Genomic DNA, 21,347 nt, shown 5'->3' on the forward strand with positions numbered 1-21,347 from the left:
GTTATAATGTAAAAAATAACATATTAAATATACTAATAACTGATTTATTTTAACAATTTTAGTAATTGTAAAACCATTTTGTTGTTTAGTGTAAAATGTATATTTAGCAATATATTAGTTATTGATACTGATTTAAAGCTTATGTATTTTATTGCATTTTCAAATGATTAAACAATGGACAACAAGTGTTGGTCACGCACAGTCTTTTTAATTGTCAAAATATATGTTTTTTATTTATTTCTGTATTCATTCTATATACATATGTACATATCTGTTGGGATGAAAGTTCTTTTAAATTCGATCACATTCTACAGCTCATTTTAAAAGTGATAATAATAATAATTGGTATATTCTATATGGCATAATTATGTTAAACAAAATATATACTCTACACCACAAGTGGGGTTTATCCTCTATTTGTAACGCACAATAAAGCATACCATTCGGCCTAGAATCATTTTTTGAGTCGATTTAGTTATGTCCGTCCGTCCGTCCATGTAAACCTTGTAATCAAACAACAGGTTGAAATTTTGAAGATAATTTAATTTATTTTATAAATCATTTAACCCTGGCCCCTATAAAAAGTCCCCTTCAAAATTTAACTTACATGTCCATAATTTTATTCAACAAACAATACTTCGCTTAAGTATGTCTGAGGCAAGCAAATGCTTTATTATGAAAATTAAATCACATTTTATTTTTGAAAGAGGTGTAGGGTATTATAAGGTCGGCCTCGACCGACTATAATTTCTTACTTGTTAGCATACTTTTACTAGCTTAAATACCTCTTAGTAATTTTTTATTGCGAGCACTTAAAAAACAAATAGTTAGTTACATCATTTTATAACCATCTTGCATAACAAACTCTTTCTGTCTGTAGTAGATTCAATCCATTTGAAAGGCAGCAGTTTCAAAAATATAAAAGACAAATAAATTAAAAGAAAAATAAAACACATGTTACATCAATTAGACGGTAATTGCAATGAATTAAATTGTCTTTCGTATGGTGTCACAATTAAACGCACCTTTTCTTTTTATGCCTCATTTCTGCCGGCGAACGAACATTCTGTGCACTATGCATATCTGCACCACTCACCAAAGGGAAACTCACAAGATATGTATATGAAGTTTTATATTTTTATAAAATTCTTGTTTCACTTTAAAACTTTTAGAAATTTGTATGCACCAAACAACTTTTTTAAAAAACATAAATGGAAGACAGTTTTTATTCAATTTGTTCTTTAGTTTTATCAATTCAAATAATTTATTGTCGCCTTTAATACATAATTACATGGATATATTTAATATTTTTCTATTTTTTCTTAGTAATTTCTAACGTTAAATACTTAAGACTTTATGCATAGACAATTATGAATTCTAAACTAGACATTAGAATTAGAAAAAAATGCTGAAAGCATGTCAAAAATACTAAAAAAAGAAATAAAGAAAAAACGGAATGGTGTATACCGAATACTGGCAGAATAAAACCATGTTGAGCAACATATGTTAATTTAATTTTAATGTATCGACCTCTTGCTGCCCCATCATATTGTCACTCACTCAATTGCTAATTTCCTATAACAATGCGTATGTTTGTGATTGTATTTGCAACGAGTGAAATTGTAAACCTTGGCTTTGAACACACACGACAAATAAGCTAAAACAAAATTAGTAAAAGAGAAACTTAACAATTATAATAGTCGGCAGTAGCGAAACTGGCCTGTAATCGACTGCCAAAAATTCACGAACAATATTATGATATGTTGTCAAATTTAATTCAATCTGTTTGTATTAAATTCGCAAACTGATATTTCAGTTCATCAAACAATAAAAATAATTGTACTGCAATATGGTTGTCACAACTAAAACTATAACAGAATACAATAAGAATTATTGCTTTCACAAACAAACTAAAAAACCAACAATACTTTCTTAAGGGTATTAAAACAGTTTGAAAATATCGGAAAGAAATGAAAATCAATTATTATTAATCGATTATATGTAAACGACAAAACAAAAACATTGTTAATTTTTGTCAAAATATTATTAAGGTGCTTCCTAACAATCATTGCTGTAAAATTATCTTCTTCCAAAAAATAACTGATAGAAAAAAAATAAGAAGAAATAGGATCGGTTATTCTTTCTTGTGATATTGGAATAATTACATAAGGTGATTTAGTAAGTTAAAAAAATGTTAAAAAATGATGAAAAACTTAAAAAAAGGTCTTTTTTGTAACCGGTCTAGCTCATCGATCGATGGCCATCGATAGAATCAAAATATTTTGGGAACCATCATGAATAAAAAAATATTTTTAATTTTTAATTGAACATGAATATTTTTAAATTGAACATAAAAAGTCAAATATTTTCGTGATAACTGTCCAGCACACAAATAGACAACACTAAACCCCACTTAAATAATGATAATTAGGCCATTTATGGTTAAAATTAACCGATTATCGTTATATATGTATACATATAATTTTAATATCATATGGGATATTTATTTACTAACAATAAGATTCGATTGAAATAAAAACAATAAAAAATTAACTTAAAAAAACAACAGACCTTAAAATAAAATAATTAAATAATCAATTGATTGCTGAAACAATCAAAGCATAAAACGGAAACTTTAAATTATTTTAATGTTTGTTTTAAAATTTTCTTTTAATTATTTTACACTATTTTTCGTTGCCAAAGTAAACAACACAAAAATTTCCAAAAGCGTACAGATACTCTACTAGGAAAACCTATAAGCATTCGCTGGTTTTTAATTATTTAAAAATATTTATTTAGCAGAATAACGCAGGGAGGGGGCTAAATAAACTATTTAACATACTGTTTTAATGTCCAGCAATGTTAACGATTTCTTTTGTAGTTCTATTTTAGATTTTAATTTATTTAAGTACATTAAAATACACAAATATGTATGTATGTATGATAAAATGAAAAGCGTGAGTGAAAAGTGTTGCCAATTATGAGACAAACGTTAACGTTTTTGGTAGTAAGCACCATGAAAAGTTTGCAATCATGAGATAATAATGAAAATAATCGAAAAATCATCAACTTAATAACGTATTACCAACCGATTTTTTTAGGAAATATAAACAGTTATGTAATTAATTTTCCACTTATTTTTTTCAGGCTATACAAAAAGTACCTTTAAAGAAAAAAAATCTAAAAATACTTCTTTTGCGGAAATTCTAAAAGTACCTTTTGAAAAAAAAAAATAATACCAAAAATTTCTCTTATAATCCGGAGTCTACTTTCATGCCTAATTTCATGTTTCTAGGTTCAATGTTAAAGATAATAAAAATAGTGCCTTTTGAAGAACGTAAAAGTGTCAAAAAGTGCCCTTTTGTAAGTCCTCACTTTATCCTGGCTCTCCCCACTTTATTTCACGTTTCTACGTTCAATATTATAGAAAATAAAAAAAGTAACTTTTGAAGAACGAAAATCTACTATTATGGGTTCCCACGTAATCCGGACTCTCATAGTTATTTTCGTGTTTCTAGCCAATAGCAACACACTGATTTTTTCGTAATGCGCAGCTTTGTTTTGATAAACAAGCAAGTACAATAACAAAATTTACCGTATGATTATGTATTGTTGTTTTGGGACGGACAATTATTACAAGAACATTTAATTATGGGCTCAAAAGCCCTTAAGTTCGGTATATGTCGAGCATGTGCCAAATTTCTTCTATTGAAATTAGATTTTACTTATAGACATATCTGAACCGATTGGTACTCTTTAAGGTTGGTGTAAAACCAATATTATTGGGTGTTACAAACAAAGTCAAAACATCATAAAAATGCCCTAGTGATGTAGGATATTTTGATATTTTGAAGATGTATAAGCTAATTTTAAATACAACTTTCTAGTTAGAACACTTTAAATTAATGAACTATATATGTATGTATATATAAATAGTGTGATTGAGACATGTCAAACTCAATAAAAAATAATACATTAAAATAAACATGAGTAAATTTTTTTATAATATTTAGACGTAAAACAACATAGTTTAATATTATTAACAAAATATCTTATACCACTAATAATAAGTGTACAACACGTAACATAATATTTAATTATAATATAAAATAATAATGAGTAACAAAATGAGCAAGATAAAAACAAAGTCATTTTGTTGATATACGTTATGAGGTGATAACTTATGACCATATTCTATGGTTTGTAAATCATAAATAAAAATTTACCTCGGAGCTTGTGTTAAGCTACCATGCGCCGAGACGTATGCCATGCAAGCAATCCATTTACACACTTTAACACCAGATAAAATAATATTTGCAATACGCACACACACTCCCCTAAAGAAGTGCGAGGATGATTTAAAATATTTATATTTAAAAGTTTTACTTATTTAAATACATAATACAGATATTTATACATACATATAAATATATTTACTTTCACAAACGCATATGTAACCATTTATACATATTTATTTAAAACTTTAACATTATTCTAAATATCTAGCGCATACAATTACATAAACTTTTTTGTTTTTTTTTTTTATTTTTGTACTTTCCTTTTAATGAAAGCATAAAATTTTAAGAAATAAAACAGATTTTAATTTTTTAGAAACTATTTCACTTTTTGGTATTTCACTCATATATTTTTCCACTTTTTTAATATTTATTTTTTAATTCTTTTTGTTTTAAATAAGCTGCCATATATATTTTTTATTATTATTTTTTTCAAAATTTTGTATACAAATATACAATTTTATACCGAGAACAAGAAAAAGAACTAGAAAGTACACATTTTTATACTCGTTGTCATATGTCACATCACTAACAACAACTATAATGACCACGTCAACATTCAAAATTTTTAATGATTTTTCCAAAAACACGACAAAAAACGAGAAGCTCTCAAAATTATACAATAATATAAATATATAAATATATAGTAGAGCGAAAATATGACAACCAACGGCAGCCACAGAAAACCACTCATTAGAAATAAATTCTTATGATGGCGAATTCAGTGTTGGATAGAAGTCAATATTTATTCTCTATGTATTGTCAAAATTTTGAATCATTTCAAATTGATCCAAACATATTTCAAGAAAAGTTGTTCACTTTGATACTTCCGATTTTATAAATGACTAAAAGGGAAATCCACACACTATAGACAATGATTGTAACAGTAATAAATTTTGCACAAACACGATTTTATAAATATAGATCGAAAATGGCCGAAAATTTCCCGTTAAGAAAATGTTACGTTCTCTCTACCAGCGCACGATCAACTGATCCAAAAGTTAAACGATCAGACGTTGCTACAAAAAGAAAAAATAACAATGTAGAAAAAAGTATGTGAAAAAAACACAAACCATTTTCACACTTTGGAATACAATTTGAAGAAATAAAGACTTCATCACACATTTTTTTTCTTTTCTTTATTTTTTGCTACAAAATTTGAGAGGCAGGTATGTTATTAATTTTCTTAATTTTTGAGAAGTCTATTTATCTTTGGACATTTCTGTTTTTCTTCTTGTTTAAGAATATTTTCTTTTTAATTTTTGTTTAGAACGTCATTATTCGATATACAAATTATTATTCTTCTTGTTTGTTCTTAATTATTTTTAATACAATTTTTTCTCAAAATTTTTGAAATATTTTTTGTAGACAAAAAGCAGAGTAATTTATTTTAAATACTTATTTATAGATTCAACTAAAAAAATGTATTTAAAGTATTTTATGTGTGAAATAAATGTTTGATTGTTTTATCTTATATTTATTAATAATTTTATAATAACAGTCATGATGATGGATGTACAAATTGTTAATTGAATTGTTTATTATGTTATTAAGTTAAAATTTGTTTTTTGAAATCAAGATAAAAAATAGGCTGGTTCAAAAATATAATTTAAATATGCGAACTTTATTTGGAAAAAAATATCACGACTAATATTATTATTAGTATAATAATAAAAATACTACTTCTTCTAAATTCTAAATTATCTGTAACTTATATATTTAATTTGAGATTTGAAAGGATGTATATGTAAATAAAATGCCAAGAAATAAACCTAGGCCTCTAGACTATGTAGTACTAACTAGAACTAATCACTAACGTAAAGAAGGAAGGAAATAGTACTAACCATGGTGTATATTTTAGCCATAAAATATTTTTTTTCACAACTTTGAAGCTTACGATACGTACTAAAAATGAGTTACAACAGAATCGACTTTACTGTTTGTTGTTAAACAATTTCATTTGTTTATTTCTTCTTTCAGCTACTTAAAGTTTATACAAGTTGTTTGCAATTTATCTTTGATTTCGGCACTTAAGAATATGTTGGTCATTTGCCAATTTAACCGCCAATAATTTAATATCTTCTCGTACGAGGAAATGAAAACATAAATCCCAGGATTAAATCATAAATGCCAAAACATGATGTTAATGGAAATAGAAATGTTAAAACATACCAAAATGTACCCAGCAAAAACTGGGAAATGACTTGCTTATTAACGTACTTTTCAATAACTGCAACATATCGTATAATGTTGTTTAGAATAATTTTTATTTTAACTGTTTGTAAGCGATTATGTTAAGAACTTGACATCATCGTAGTAAAATAATAACTTAAAATGCTATTGTTTAAGTAAATTTTAGCATTTTATCTTAGTACTTAATAATTAAATTTTTTGCTGGGTATGTATAAAATATGCAAAAAAACAAAAACAATTGAGATGTTATACTTGGCAATGCCGAATCTTTTATACCCACCATTAAATTTTAGCTGTTAAAATTAAGTAAATCTCATATAGAGTCAATTAAGGAACGATACTCATAAAGTATGAGAGACTTTGGCTTGTATGAAACACATTTGTGTGAAATTTTACAATGAAATTTAGGATCCTAAAAACATGTTTATGCCGAATTTTACCAGCATAGATGCTTCCTCTATAGAGTTATGAGCTTTAAAGTTATTTACTGAATGCGCCCTTACATGGCGTGTAGGGTCAATTATAGGCCGATACTTATAAAATTTTACAAATAACCTGTATCAATATTTATGCAACATTTCAGCAATCTAGCTATTCTCTATCGCGTTTTCAATAGACAGAAAGACGGACGGACATGGCTTGATTGTCTTAGGATCTAATAGGAACCCAGAATATATAATTTTATGGGTCTTAGACGAGTATTTTAATGTGTTACAAACGGAATGACAAAAACAATTGAGCACCCATCTTTTTGATGGCGGGTATAAAAACATAACAATTTAAAGCTAAACTACAAATACTTGTTTAAAAAATAATAAAACTTAAATACAACCCACCCACACATACAGATAGGCGACTCAGTTAAAATTTTTAAAGATCATCATTAACAACACTAGTGTAAATTTTAAACAATTTTAAGAGTTTAAGAAATTCAACAAAAGTAAACAAAACCACATTTTTTAACAGATGACACAATTGGTTGCAGAATATATAAATTAATTAATTTTATTTACATGCAATGAAAAGTTTATGATAAGCTACTTTGCTACTAAGGATTATTTTATTTCATATTATTTATTTACTAGATCCAAGTACTCATATCTGTACGTAAATATGCATTCGTATTATGAGAAAAACATCTATAAGTGATCAATAACTAATATTAGTTTTATTACATTTTTCGTTACTAGTTCAAGGTCGCCTAAAGAAAAATTTTATACATATTGAGTTATACCTCAAACATTTTCAGTCACAGAATAAATTTCTATTCACGTTTGCTACATTTATAATAGATTTATAAACACATATAATATATACGTTTGTATGTATGAAAATTCATCTTGTAGGATAAGAAAGAGTTCATTCGCACAGTTGTATTTCTGTGAAGTTTTTGGATCACTCATTAATATAATTCGTATTGATCATTAATAAATTTATTGCTGTAGATGCTGATACATAAATAGTATAGGTGGGGATCCAAGAAGGGGGGAAAGGGAAATTTCACCCCCACCGAAATCGAAAATCTTTTCATACAAAATATAAAAATGCGAAAAATGAGAAAAAGGAAAATAAGTAAAGAAAACAAAATTTCACACCTCCCCCCAAACGTTCGAGCTAAAATGTATACTACATATGTTCGTTATAACGTGTGTGGTGAAAGAAATTCGAAAATTGAACACATAAACTCATTTACAATTTTATACTCTTCATTTTTACAACATTTACTTCGTGAAAAGGGTAAATATATGTAATTTCTACAATATTTACTTAGATTCATTATTTGTATGTCTGTATGTTTTTTCATATTTCTGATTATTTCAAAATTCTATCAGATTCTTTATTCTATGTTCCAAGGTTTAATATTAAAAAAAATATCAATGAGTAGGAATTGAAAATAAAGGTTTACTCTTCATTTCATTTGAATTATGAAAAAAGTGTAATTTAGCATTTCTTAAATTCAAGATTTAAAAAGTTCATCAAAACGTACCAAAAAATAAACTTTTTCATTTCATCAAGATATAGTATCCTGGTTCTATACTATAAAAAATTAAAAAATCACCATTTGCAGTACGAAAAAGTCTCTTTTAATATACTATTATTTGCTTTTGGCTCTAAATGCTTAATTTTATGTTTAAAGTTTAATACTATAAAAAAGAAAATTTTTAAGAACTAAAAAGTACCAAATTATAGAAAATTCAAAAAGTACCTCTAAAAAAACAAAAATACCAAAAAATACCTTTTGAAGAACGAAAAAAACCAAAAGGTCCCATCTTACAGATTCTTCTGTAAAATTAAATTACAAGAGTATTAGTTAAAGAACGAAAAGGTCTTATTTTATAGATTCTCATTAACTATAGGCTTTACATGTTTAATTTTATGAGTCAATGTTATGAAAATTCGCACGAAGGCGAAGGATATAAAAACATGTTTTTAATACACTATGGTGAAGAGTATATACGATTTTAAACAGCCGAATAGAATTCTCTTACTTATTAATTTTCAAAATTCTTCCACATTATTTGGTAAACAAATCAATCTTTGCCATAAACAATATGAGTGGTGTATGCAGGCGAAACACAGGTGTAGTCTTCCAAGATTCATGCAACATGCCTTGGTAGAAGTAAATAAAACATATGCCTAAGAAACTGTATGAAATGAGTTTGAATATGTTAAAGAAATAAATAAAATAATAATAAAAAACAAACCAAGCTGAAAAGAACTTAAGAAAAACAAGCCATTTGTAGACATGTTTAGAAGGTCACACAAATTGTGGTAAAAACAGATGTACAAAAATAAACATAAACAACAAAAACTTTAATATGGTAAAAATAGTTTACTTTGAGTTATTTTTAGAACTTACAACATGCTATTCATCAAAAATACACACATTCAAAAGCATAATACATATTTACAATAGTGTGTTCACTTTTTTTAATTTCGAACATTGTTTGTAACACTTCTAATAAAAATACGCTAAATCTTCAAATCAAAGACATACTTTTTAATAAATTCTTGTTTGTTTTAACGAATATTTTTTTTCGAAAATCGAAATTTGAAATTATATAGCAGAAAAAATCTTTCTTTGATTTCTTTTTACTTCTTATATTTTCAGCCCACATTGTTTTTGTAGCTATCCTTCAAATTTTAGATTCCAAGTAGTTTTCGATATAAAAGCAAAAATATATTATATTAACCAAAAAAGTTTCAAAATGTTAATAATTAAGAGAGTTATATGCGGCCATGCAGAATCTTCTATACCCACCATCAAATTTTTACCGTAAAATTTAAGTAAATATCATTTATTTGTTATTAATATAAATTCTCGAAATAGGGCTTTTAGGAGGATTTTTGTTGCTATAACATTTTACAAAGAGATTTAGGTTCCTATAAAACATGCTTGTGCCGAATTTCACTAGAAGCATCTATTTTAGAGACTTATGAGCGTAAAAGTCATTTTTGAAGGGATTTTTATATGGCGGCTAGAATCAATTATGATTATGAGATTAAGGGTCACATACAAAATGTTTTTGCAGAATTTTACCGCTACGGATGCGTCTTTTAAACTTATGGACGTAGAAGTATTTCTTAAGAGATTCTTATATGGTAGCTGAAAGGGCTCTTATGTGGCGGATAGTGTTAATTATAGGCTAATCCTTAATTTACAAAAATTTTCAAAGACATTTAGATTTCTATAAAATATGTTTATGCCTATTTGCGTCGATATTTATGGTTCTTTAAGCCATTTATGAACGTTAAAGCCATTTTCTGAAGGGGCTATGCGGAATATTTGACCAATATTGCCCATTTTCATACCAATCAACCTGCATTAACTAAAAACATATATGCAAAACTTCCGCCTTCTAGTCCGTTTGGGCTCTATCGTGTTTTCAGCTGACAGACGGACATGACTGGATCTACTTTTATGGGTCTTAGACGATTATTTCGATGTGTTACAAACGGAATGACAAAGACATAAAAATCATAAAAATTGGATTTGGAATCCCAATCTAAGTTTAGTAAGAAAACCAATATAAATTAAAAAGATCAATGATACATTTTCTCTACTATATAACTTTATAATATGCATGTTAAGATATTTTTTTATTTGTAAAATTTTGTTTTAATCGGTAATCATGATAAATCAAATAAAAAATTTAAAATGGAATAAAATATCAAAAAGAAGAGCTTGTGCTCCTAAATGGCAAACACTTGATTCAAAATATTTATGAATTATTATAAAAAAAATGTATATATTTGAAAATAAAATAATAGATAATTAGAAATTTTTTTAGGAAAACTTTAACATTTTTTTTATTTATTTATGCAAATTTTTCTAAAATGATACATTTTATTAAAAAGAAAACCCCTAATGTTTGTATGTATATAAACAAGTACTCGCTTTCAGCTATTCTAACACAATGTTGTAATGCATTTGTATGTACATTGTTTGTATTAAAAAAAATAAGTGAAGAAAACTCTTGAAATAAAAGATTTTTAAAAGGACTTCCGTAGTACTTAGTATTTTGTTGCAATTTGTTTTCTTTCTAAATTTTAATTCACACCTGTGAGATTTTATCACTTTAATTAAAATCATTTTTCATACAGCTATTGAAATTTATATTGGTTCTTTCAGCGTTAGATAGTTTTTGCGTTTATTAGAAATTCAAATTTAATTCTGCGGATATGAGTGCAGCTAAACAGGTATTTATAATTTTGATATCAATGTTTATTTCAATATTATTTTTTCTTTAAACTTTTTTGATTTTTATTAGGTGGGTGTGTATTATTGATTGTTTAACCAATAAATGCTGTTCTTATATACAGAAAAGAAAATAAGTTTATTATTTCAATAAACTTATTTGGTTTTTTGGTAATTTTAATTATTTCTGAGGTGTAAATTGAAAGAAAATTCTAGAAATAATGGCAACAAATTGTTTATTGAAAATTATATTTTTTAAATGGAAAAATCTAAATAAATTTATCTGAAAATATACAATACAAACTTAAAAAATTTATCAAAATAAAGTGTTAAATTTCAAAATTAAATAAATTGCATTCATTTTGAATGCAACCAAAGCAATAAAATAAAGTGAAAGATATAGAAAAATATATAGTAATACTATAAATACACTATTTAGTGACGTCAAATGTGACACAATAACCTTAAAAAACACACACCATAGTAAAATATACGCAAATATTTCAACAAAAATATGTAAATACAACAATGAAAGAAAAACGCACAACAAAATAAAAAATGCGGCATATTTAAGAACAACATGTTGCAGTAATGAAAGAGCGCATGATATTCAACAAAATTTTAAATCAAAGTTGAAGGTAAACTTAATGAAACATGTATGAGAACAATGTTCTTAAATGCAAATTCTAACATGACCCCAATTGAAATATTAAAATTTTAAATAACATACATAAACTTTAAACATTTTCAATTTAACATGAAGCTTTTGTATACCTTTTTAACATTACCAACCTCACACAACATTATTTTCAATTTCTATGTTAAAAACATTTAAAAACTTAAAACTGTTATACAATTTCATACATAAAACAAACCTGAGCTTTTTTGTTGAATAAAAACTTTTTTGGGGTTTTTTAACACTTACCTGAAAAGAAAAACAGAAAAATAAAAACATGTTAAGTTCAATTACATATTAATTAGTTCAAAAACATATTTTTTATAAATGAATAGTTTTTATTGTAGTTTATTGTTAGTTTTCAGGCGTAAGCAATGACCTATTGACCTAATTTCATTGAACATAAGAAATATGTATTTTAAGTGTACAAAAATTTAATACTCTCAACAGTTAAATGTTGAACGCGTTTAAATATTTAGGATTTCCACATTTTACTATGACGTCAAAGAAATGCATGAATTGATTTTCGTTTTAAGTTTGGGTTCATTTTCCTCTTATTTAATCGTAATTAACTTAAATGATTTTGATGATAAAACTAAAGAAAATTTTCACGTAAAATTATATATATATTTTTTGCTATGAAACACCTAATACGTATTCATAAACGAAGCTTACGAATAGTTTAATATGGATCAAGAATACTAAATAAAGAAATAATTAATAAACAATTTAATATGGAACATTATGGAAAAAGAAGCAAGAAATCTTAAATAATCTTTAACAATCATATAAACCTAATAAAATTTTATTATTTTGATTAGGTTTAACCCCCTAACAAAATTTACTGGTTATTAATATACTGGTTATTTTGGAATCGGATTCGACCAAAATTTAAAAAAAATCTTTCCTAATGCCATCTATGTTGAAATGTAAAAGGTACACAAATTTTTCCAAATAATAGTGCTTAAAGCTTTTTTATAATCTCTAATAATTTTTTTTGCTTTCGTTTGTAAAAGCTGCATGCGCCTCATATGCTCAATTATGTTGACTCTCAGCTAATTAAGAATTTTTTTAACTCACATTCCAACTCATATCTCTTTTAAAAGATTCTTAATTTTACCTCTCTCATTTCTTTTTTCTCATCAAATTCTCTTAAAACTTTCAAGTTCATTTTATTGCAAACACAGCAAAAAATATGTAAAAACACCCGCTGTTGCTGTTGATAAGCTTCTGTCGTTGTAGGTTATTGTTATTTTTCTTTCTTTTTTTGTTTTGCCGAAATATTTGCAACAAAAAACACGTGAATGTGTTTGTTATTTTTGTTGCTGTTAACAATTTTCAAAAGCATCCTAGGACAACAAAAATAACAAGAAATAAACGAATGCCTACGGCCTCCCTCTTCTCCCTATCCGTTTCCCCCGGCGGTTTTTGTAAATTTTACACAGTTACTACCGCAACTAAATTCAACTTTGACATTCTAAGAAAAACCAGCAAAAAGAAATGAAAAGCTAAAAACACCAAGAAAACGACGGAGAAAATGTAAATAAAGTGTTGGTTAAAAATAAACACATCAAGAATAAAACAACACAACAAGAAAAAAATTAAATAAATGAAAACGAATCAAACAAAATCATCCACAACAAACAACAACTACAGTAAATAAAAGTTTAAATTTACACATGTACATACATATGTATACATTACGGTTTTACCTTTTTGGTCCTCAAATTGCTATATTACTACCTGATAATAATTTTTTAAATCAATTCAGAATCGCTGTGAAAAGATTATTTCTTATTTCTGTTTAGACTCTACAAGGTCCTCTTGCTATACTATTTTTGATATTTGCAAAATCTAAATTTAACGTTTTTTAATACAAAATCGTAATTAAGAGAAGTGTCATTGTTTCACCCACGTCATTTAGACAATAGAAAATGAAAATAAGGGGCTGCTGTAAATTGATCTTCCAATTTGATTACTAATAAAATTTCATATAATTTTGTTTGTGAATCGAATTACTGTGGACAGTTTTTGTTCCAAAAAGAGCCGAAAACCAGATTTTCGTTATGAGAACACTGCTGGCTATCATGTAGTGACAGGGCCTAATTTTGGTTATACCCTAATGTACATATATTTTTACATATTTTAATGCTTAAATGTGTATAATAGATTTCTTGTTGTTTCTTTTTCTTTTTTAATTCAATTGTATTTTAGATTTGACAGTCATTTGAATTAAACAACAAAAAACGAATAAAACGAATGCAAAAAAAAACATTGAACTGATGCATCAAGCGTAAAATTAGGTCGTCGCACAAGAAAAATAAAAACAACACCAATAAGCAGACATATTTTTCAATACGATTAATTGTGTATTGAAATGCGGTTGAAAACAATTAAAAACTCATGACACTATTTGAGTAAGTACAGTAAATATCCCAACAAAAATAAATTGGAATTTTAGTACTTTACTGCTAAGTACTTGAATGAAAGCACTTTCTGTAAACGCTTAAAATAAAATGCCAACATAAAAGAGGAAGTTAAAAGAAAAAAACTTATATAGCAGATTCATCCTATGAAGACCTTTCATACATATGTGTAACTCACGTTATGTAGTAGTTAGTACTTAGATGGAATTTAAAAGACGTTGCTAAGTTTTCGCTGGGTTATTGCTAAATTAAATGTCAATGAAAATGTAACATTAAATTAATCAATATCAATGTAAAACATATTAAAAGCTCTTATAATGCCAACTAAAACTATTGTATAATTATAACAGATTAAAAACAAATATGTAAATGAATTTATTTTAATTTCATTTAACTTAAACTTTAAAACTGAAATATTATACAGACTAAAAATGTACAGTCAAAGTCATATTTATTTAGACATACTGAAAATTTAAGTAAGCTTCGAATTAAAAGCAAATTTTGATACTTTATTTGTAATTTTGCAACAAAAAATCATTTCTATACTAATCCCTAAAGTGTAAAGATGAGCTAGTTAAATTTTTTTTTTGAAATAAGTGGTAGCTCTTGGAAAAAATCCAAAAAGAACTCAACAATCTCAGTTTTCAAAATTATTTACACGATTTTTTTCTTTTCAAAAGTATTTATACATCTCCACAAATCGTTAAAAATGCTTCAAAATTAATTGTAAAAATAAATTCTTTTTATAGTTTATCACCTTCTTTTTTCCTAAACACAGATATTCACACAAAAAAACCATGAAAATGATTATTAAAATCATAAAAATATCCCTAATTTTTAAAAATGCTGAACGCATTGTTAAAGGTCTAGTATTCCTTTAACGTTGTATGCAATCGATTAATAATTTGATTGTTTTAATCACCTTCTTAATTGATTTATAAAAAATTCTCTATCAAACAGTTTAATTTATTTGATTAATAAATTAATAAAAAATCATTTTTATATTTAATAAATATTTAATTTTTACAATTAATAAATTAATCAATTTTAAATCTTGTCTCAATTATTGACATTAATTGTTCTGATTAATTCGTTATTTGGAAAAAATATATATTTTTACTTTTTTACAAATTTGGTAATTGATATTATCATTTTGGTTATAGGTGCAAAACTTGCTTGATACAATTATTTTGATAATTAAAACTCATTTTCAGTTTTTTCTGTGTACGTCGTGAAAAAAATAATTATGATGTACCAATGCCATGAATTTTATGCATAAAGGCCTAACTATATATTGACAAACCCATTAAAGTGAAGTGTATACAAATCGAAGCGCTGAAAATTATTTTGAACATAAGAACATGAAACAATTACAGACCATGGATCAATTAATTAGCTTTCGCACTACTTTTTAGGAAAAGTATAAATTTACACCAATTAAATATTCTGCACTATTTTTTATTACTGTTAGACTTATTAAGTAAAAATATATAAAACAACACCTTCTTCATCATTGGTTTTTTTAATGATTTTTATTATTTTCACACAATCATTTGATTGTCTCGTTTGTAAGTGTTTATGGCGATAATGGAGTCTATAAAACGCCCCATTATTATAGAGTAAACAAAAGCAGAAAATAAACGATAAAAAAACGAAAAAAACAAGAAATTATTCACACTCACTTGTATTATTTTAACAAGTAAATGTTTACAAATTGCTTATGACACATTCAGACAAACGCATACACACATACAAAATGTATTATTGCAGTTTTATTAGGAGCCAGTGTATCCCATTTATAAAAGTTTTTGGTAAATATCTTATTACTTGGTGGACACAATATTTAATATTTTTTAATCTCTTTTAATAAAAAGAGAAAAACTATCTTAACTTTAGTGCAATTAAAGCTCAATGAACCCCTTGGTGTATTTTTTTAGATTTGATTTAACATGTGTCCATCAAAGTAACTGACGTAGTTATCTAAAGAGTAGTCCCTTTTAATTATATGTATACAGTAGAGGCACTTACAGGAACTGCAGGGATTGTACATCAATATATAAATGTATGTATGTCTATCTATTTATGTATACACTTTTTTCTATGTTATTTAGTATGAAGTGTAAAGAAAATAAATGCTTTTTATTGAATCTACTACTTTTAAAGTACATTTGTATGTATGCAAATGAAAAATAACATTGATGCAGAATATATGTATATTCGCAGAGATAGTCGTGGTTCTACTAACAAATACTATTGTCTATTAATAATAATACATTGAAAAAATGACTGGTGCAATGTGTTAAAATGTGTATCTTCATTTAATAATAGTTGAAGAGAATTCGTGAGCACATTAGAGCTCATTATAAAAAAAGTACACAAAATTTCTACAAATGGACTTTACTGTCACATGTATATCAACTTCTCTCTTATTTTTGTTTAAAACTGTTACCGGGTGTAAACAACTGTTTGTTGAATTATTGTTCAATCACAAAAAAAAAAAAACAAATAATTTTTTATTTAAATCTTTAATTATCACACCACCCACGCTCCAGTTATATTTATACCGTGGATGATAAAGAATATCATTTCATATTTCTTCATGCTTTAATGCCATTTGATGTCAGTATCACCATTATGTCGAGGTGAAATCATAAATTAAATTATGCTGCATGGTTGTGTAGAATGTTTTAAAACGAATGAAGAAAGGAAAATAAAAGGATGTATACATACAAAACAGAAAACATAAAAATCTAAGTTTAAAACAAAAGAATGATGTAATGACATATTAGTTATATGCCATAATAAAGACGTGCATAAAACAAAATCAAATTGCCTAAAAGTTACATACATATTTATTAAATATATTAGGGAAACTCATGAATAAATTCGTTATTTTTGCCATTATTTTATTAAACATGATTTGATATCAATGTATGGAAGTCATACAATTAATTAGCAAAAAATTGCTATTTAGAAAGTTTGTAAAAATAAACGTTAAACATTTATTGTTATAAAAATTATAAAACAAAAATATTTTTTTAATGGATCGCCCTAACACACACTAAAAATATTAAGTTAAGCAAATATTTATTTTAAAGAATATTTAAAATTTAATTGCTTGAAAGACATTAAATTTGAGATAAAATTTAAAGCTCACAATCTTAAGTTAAAGATTGGCTGCAATAGTGTTTTAAATCTTAGAATATTTAATACAATATTGGTTATTGCTTCACTTTGATTTGGGAATATTTTTACGTTCATTAGAAGATTGTATACAATAAGTATTACCATTTTGTTTGAATATTTTTTGTATTTTGTTTTCAACTCAACAAAATTTATAAAAATTGAAAGTTGAAATAACATTGTAAGAATTATAAATATGTTCTTGATTCATGTTTTTTCTATTGACGTATAATTAACATTTACCAGTTACATTTGATTATAAATTACGTATACGTAGCGATATTTCTATTAATTTATAAATTAACCGCTTTATTTTATAAATTTTTAAATCTTTATTTTAACATTACATGTTAATGATTTAATAAATAGAATCCGTTTTGTAATTTCTTAATAAATAATATAAGTGGGATAAAATTAAAACACTTAGACATAATTAATCTATTACTTTCGATATCAACAAATTTAGAGGTTTTATTTATTTATTATTAATTCATAGACATGCACATTTAAATGTATATTTAATATATATTATTTTTAATAAATATACATAATTTAATTTAATTTACATATATCAGACTTACGTATGTGTTTTAGGGAAATGTGAAATATGTTTTCCCCCAGTGTCATTAATAAATACGACATACAGGTATTTAGCAAACACGAAAGTGAATAAAAATCAACTTTAAAAATATAAAAAGGAAAGCATGTTTGGATTACATATTTTGTTATTATTTCACGAAATATAAATCTGTTGCTTCAAAAAAAAAAGAAACCTGTCTTTTGTGCCAAATATATTGAGATTAATATTATTTAAGACATAATATCCCTCATGAAAACTAAATTTCAATGGAATTAGGTCCAGGAAACTGAGATTTCTAAACATCGGTCGTTTCTACATTCAGTGTATACTATATAAAGTTTTGTTTTTACTTATAAACATATTCCATAAAAAGCAGTACACAACAGGACCAATAGCGTCCTTCCTGTCAACCTAATCTAACATATTCAAATCAAATTCAGTGTCACAAATATAAGCAGAAATTTCTTTGCTAATGCAGAAAATATGAAACATACATTAATATATACACAATTTGACCAACATTTGCATTATTATTTTTTATAAACTTTTATTTAAGAATTTTAGAATGATAAATAAGCACCCACTGACAAAGACACAAACAAACACATATTGTGATTTACTTGCATGCATACACGCAAACACAATTTTTTTGTAGAAAATAGTTTAAATTTTGCCATCATAAAAAATATAATGGATTTTTTTACTAAAATATTTTTATGTTTTTATTTATGTCATATGTTGCGTATTATGATGTAATGAGAATTTTTTTATTATAAATAATGTTTCTTTTACATTTGCGTGTAGGTTTGTTTTACTTTGATATGTGAAGTTTTCCAACATAAGTATAAACAATAATGCATTTTATGAAATATTTGAGTTCCAATTAAAACAAAAAATTAGGCTGATAATTGTTTCAGAATTTTTATTTTATTTTACATACTGTTCATTGTTATTGCAATTGTACATGTTTTTATACAATCAACGAAATTTTGACCACATTAATGACATGTTAATTGAAATGCATACATGCATGGCTACACTATTTTCAAATTACACTTTTAGTAGAATAGAATGGTATTAGGGAAAATAAATTTTAATCAACAAATTAAATATCAGCTAATATGCATTGGAAATTACAATCTAAATAAGATCAAAAAGAAAAAAATAACATCTATAAAAAAATAAATATTTGCTCATAGCGATCATAACTTTGTAAAATCTTCTTTAAATATTTTTGAATAATGCAAAACATTTTAGTTTATTATAAAAAATACAAAATCACTTTACCTTAAATGACGATTAATTACAACATTATTTTTATAGTTTCCTCTGAAATATCATGGCTATATATGTATTTCTCTGCGGTATATAAGGAAAATCAATGATTTATTAAGTACACACTTAACAAGCCATAAGAATATTTCGTCATTTATTTTCTACTTTTTTTACATTAAAAATAATAAAAAATGGAGATGTGGTAAAACATATCGCATGAATAAATAAATTACTGTTGTATACTCATGTAATATACACACATACGTTAAACTATTTGTACTTACATACTTATATACATGTAAAAAACAGTATGGATCTGATGGTAATTAATCAAAATCATTTTTGAAATGTTAAACTTTTTATTGAATCAAAAGTTGAATATAGTTTTTTAAAGAAATAAATTTGTAAGATGGAAAATTAAACCGCATTAAAGATTTGTTTAAATAAATGTCAGATTGTATACAAATTATAATTTACAATATTTGATTTTAACAAATATCAAAAATCAATTTTGAAAAGTGTGTGTGTTTCTTTGTATTTGTATTTAAATTCTATAAACAGCAAATGGGCGTGTCACGCCCTCATGTAAAATATGCACCGACAACTTTGACAACTATATAAAAAAAATGTTTAAAAATTAGCGGGTGGGGCACCTCCCATATTAGTTATTACATTACATTTTTTTGTATTAGATTGTTTAAATAACAAATATGAAAACCTCCATTTTAGAAAAAAAAAAATAAAAAATGATTTCAGCAATGTATTATTGCTAAGTCATAAATAAGTTTGGAAAATAGATTTCATACTCCTTCAATAAAAACAGAGCAACAACTAAAATACATAAATATATAATGACAAGCATAAATATTTATGGAACTTTATTTTGAAACATGTTAATTATCTTTTTTATATTGAAATATGTTTATTTGTATATGTATAAATCATTAATATTAATATATGTATTTTTCATACTTAATTTTATATTTTTATCCATATGAAAACAAACAATTTTATAGTCTTTAAATTATCATTAATTAAAACAAATTGAGTGGAAATAATGTCGAAAATTATAAAATGTTTTTGGAATCAAAAATATTGCATTAATTTGTCAAAAAACTAAACAATAACGTACAAAAAACGAACAAATGAACTAGAAGAGCAAAAAGATTAAATTGGAATAAGAAAAAAATAACGCACAAAATATCACACAAATATAATAAAACTAAATAGACATTAATGAATATAATTCATCATTTTGGTAAATTTATTTAAGATAAATGTGTTTGGTTGCCGGTTGGTGCTACAATAAACAAACTCTCGATAAGAAAAACTTACAAAAAGGAAATGAAATTAAATGATGACTCTTGAAAGACAACATGAAAAGAAATCATTAAGGATATATGTATGTCCCTCATTAAAAAGAGTAATATTAAGTACACAATGGAAATATTTAGAACAAGTTTTAGTAAGTGTTTTATCTCTTATAAGAATCATTAGAAAAACTAAAATATATGAATGAAATTTAGCATTGAATTACGTTTGAATTACAAAAGAATTAAAATTAAATTCAATGGCCCTTACAAAAAAGTATATCTACATATGACATGTGGTTCACTCTTAGACCCATAACATTTTTAATAAGGATCAAAATTTTAAAACCAAATTTTTGTTTAATACTTTAATAACTGCCAGCGATTGTTCACTTTAAGAGGAAAAAATCTTTAAACACCACACTCCCACAAAGTAAAAACTTATTCTTAACAAACATTAACATTTTCTACACGAGTTTTATGTAAATTTGTTGAGACTGTTGAATGTTTCCTTGAATCTACTTTTGTATTTACTTTTAAAACTTTTTTCCTTCTTTCCATTTCAGATACTTTGAATGTTTGTGTGTGTATATGTGTTTTGCGTCTGTTAACCATGATTAATGTATGGTACTTTTTGACCTGAAGCCATTTCCTTTACTACTCCTGCCACCAAAACTTGTCATACAAAAGTAAAAAAAAAAACAGAAAAA

The 21,347-nt window shown here is 25.5% G+C and overlaps 1 protein-coding gene across 3 annotated transcripts in view; it reads right to left on the reverse strand.

Moving 5' to 3' along the window:
* Nucleotides 1-21,347, reverse strand: part of LOC111678962 (potassium voltage-gated channel protein Shaker) — a 187,560-nt gene that overhangs the window by 151,802 nt on the left and 14,411 nt on the right. Inside the window, exons 1-2 of one of the 3 annotated variants that reach the window (XM_046946429.1) lie at nt 1,026-1,171; nt 836-874 (exon numbers count right to left, since the gene is read on the reverse strand). The exons of 1 other annotated variant lie outside the window; for it this stretch is intronic. In XM_046946429.1, the coding sequence (XP_046802385.1) occupies nt 836-874; nt 1,026-1,081 (95 nt within the window). In that variant the 5' untranslated portion in view covers nt 1,082-1,171. Of the gene's footprint in view, nt 1-835; nt 875-1,025; nt 1,172-4,226; nt 4,402-21,347 lie in introns of those variants that run through there. One more of the 3 variants, XM_046946432.1, reaches the window with a different exon arrangement.

This window comes from Lucilia cuprina, chromosome 3 (assembly GCF_022045245.1).
Source record: "Lucilia cuprina isolate Lc7/37 chromosome 3, ASM2204524v1, whole genome shotgun sequence".
Classification (NCBI taxonomy): domain Eukaryota; kingdom Metazoa; phylum Arthropoda; class Insecta; order Diptera; family Calliphoridae; genus Lucilia; species Lucilia cuprina.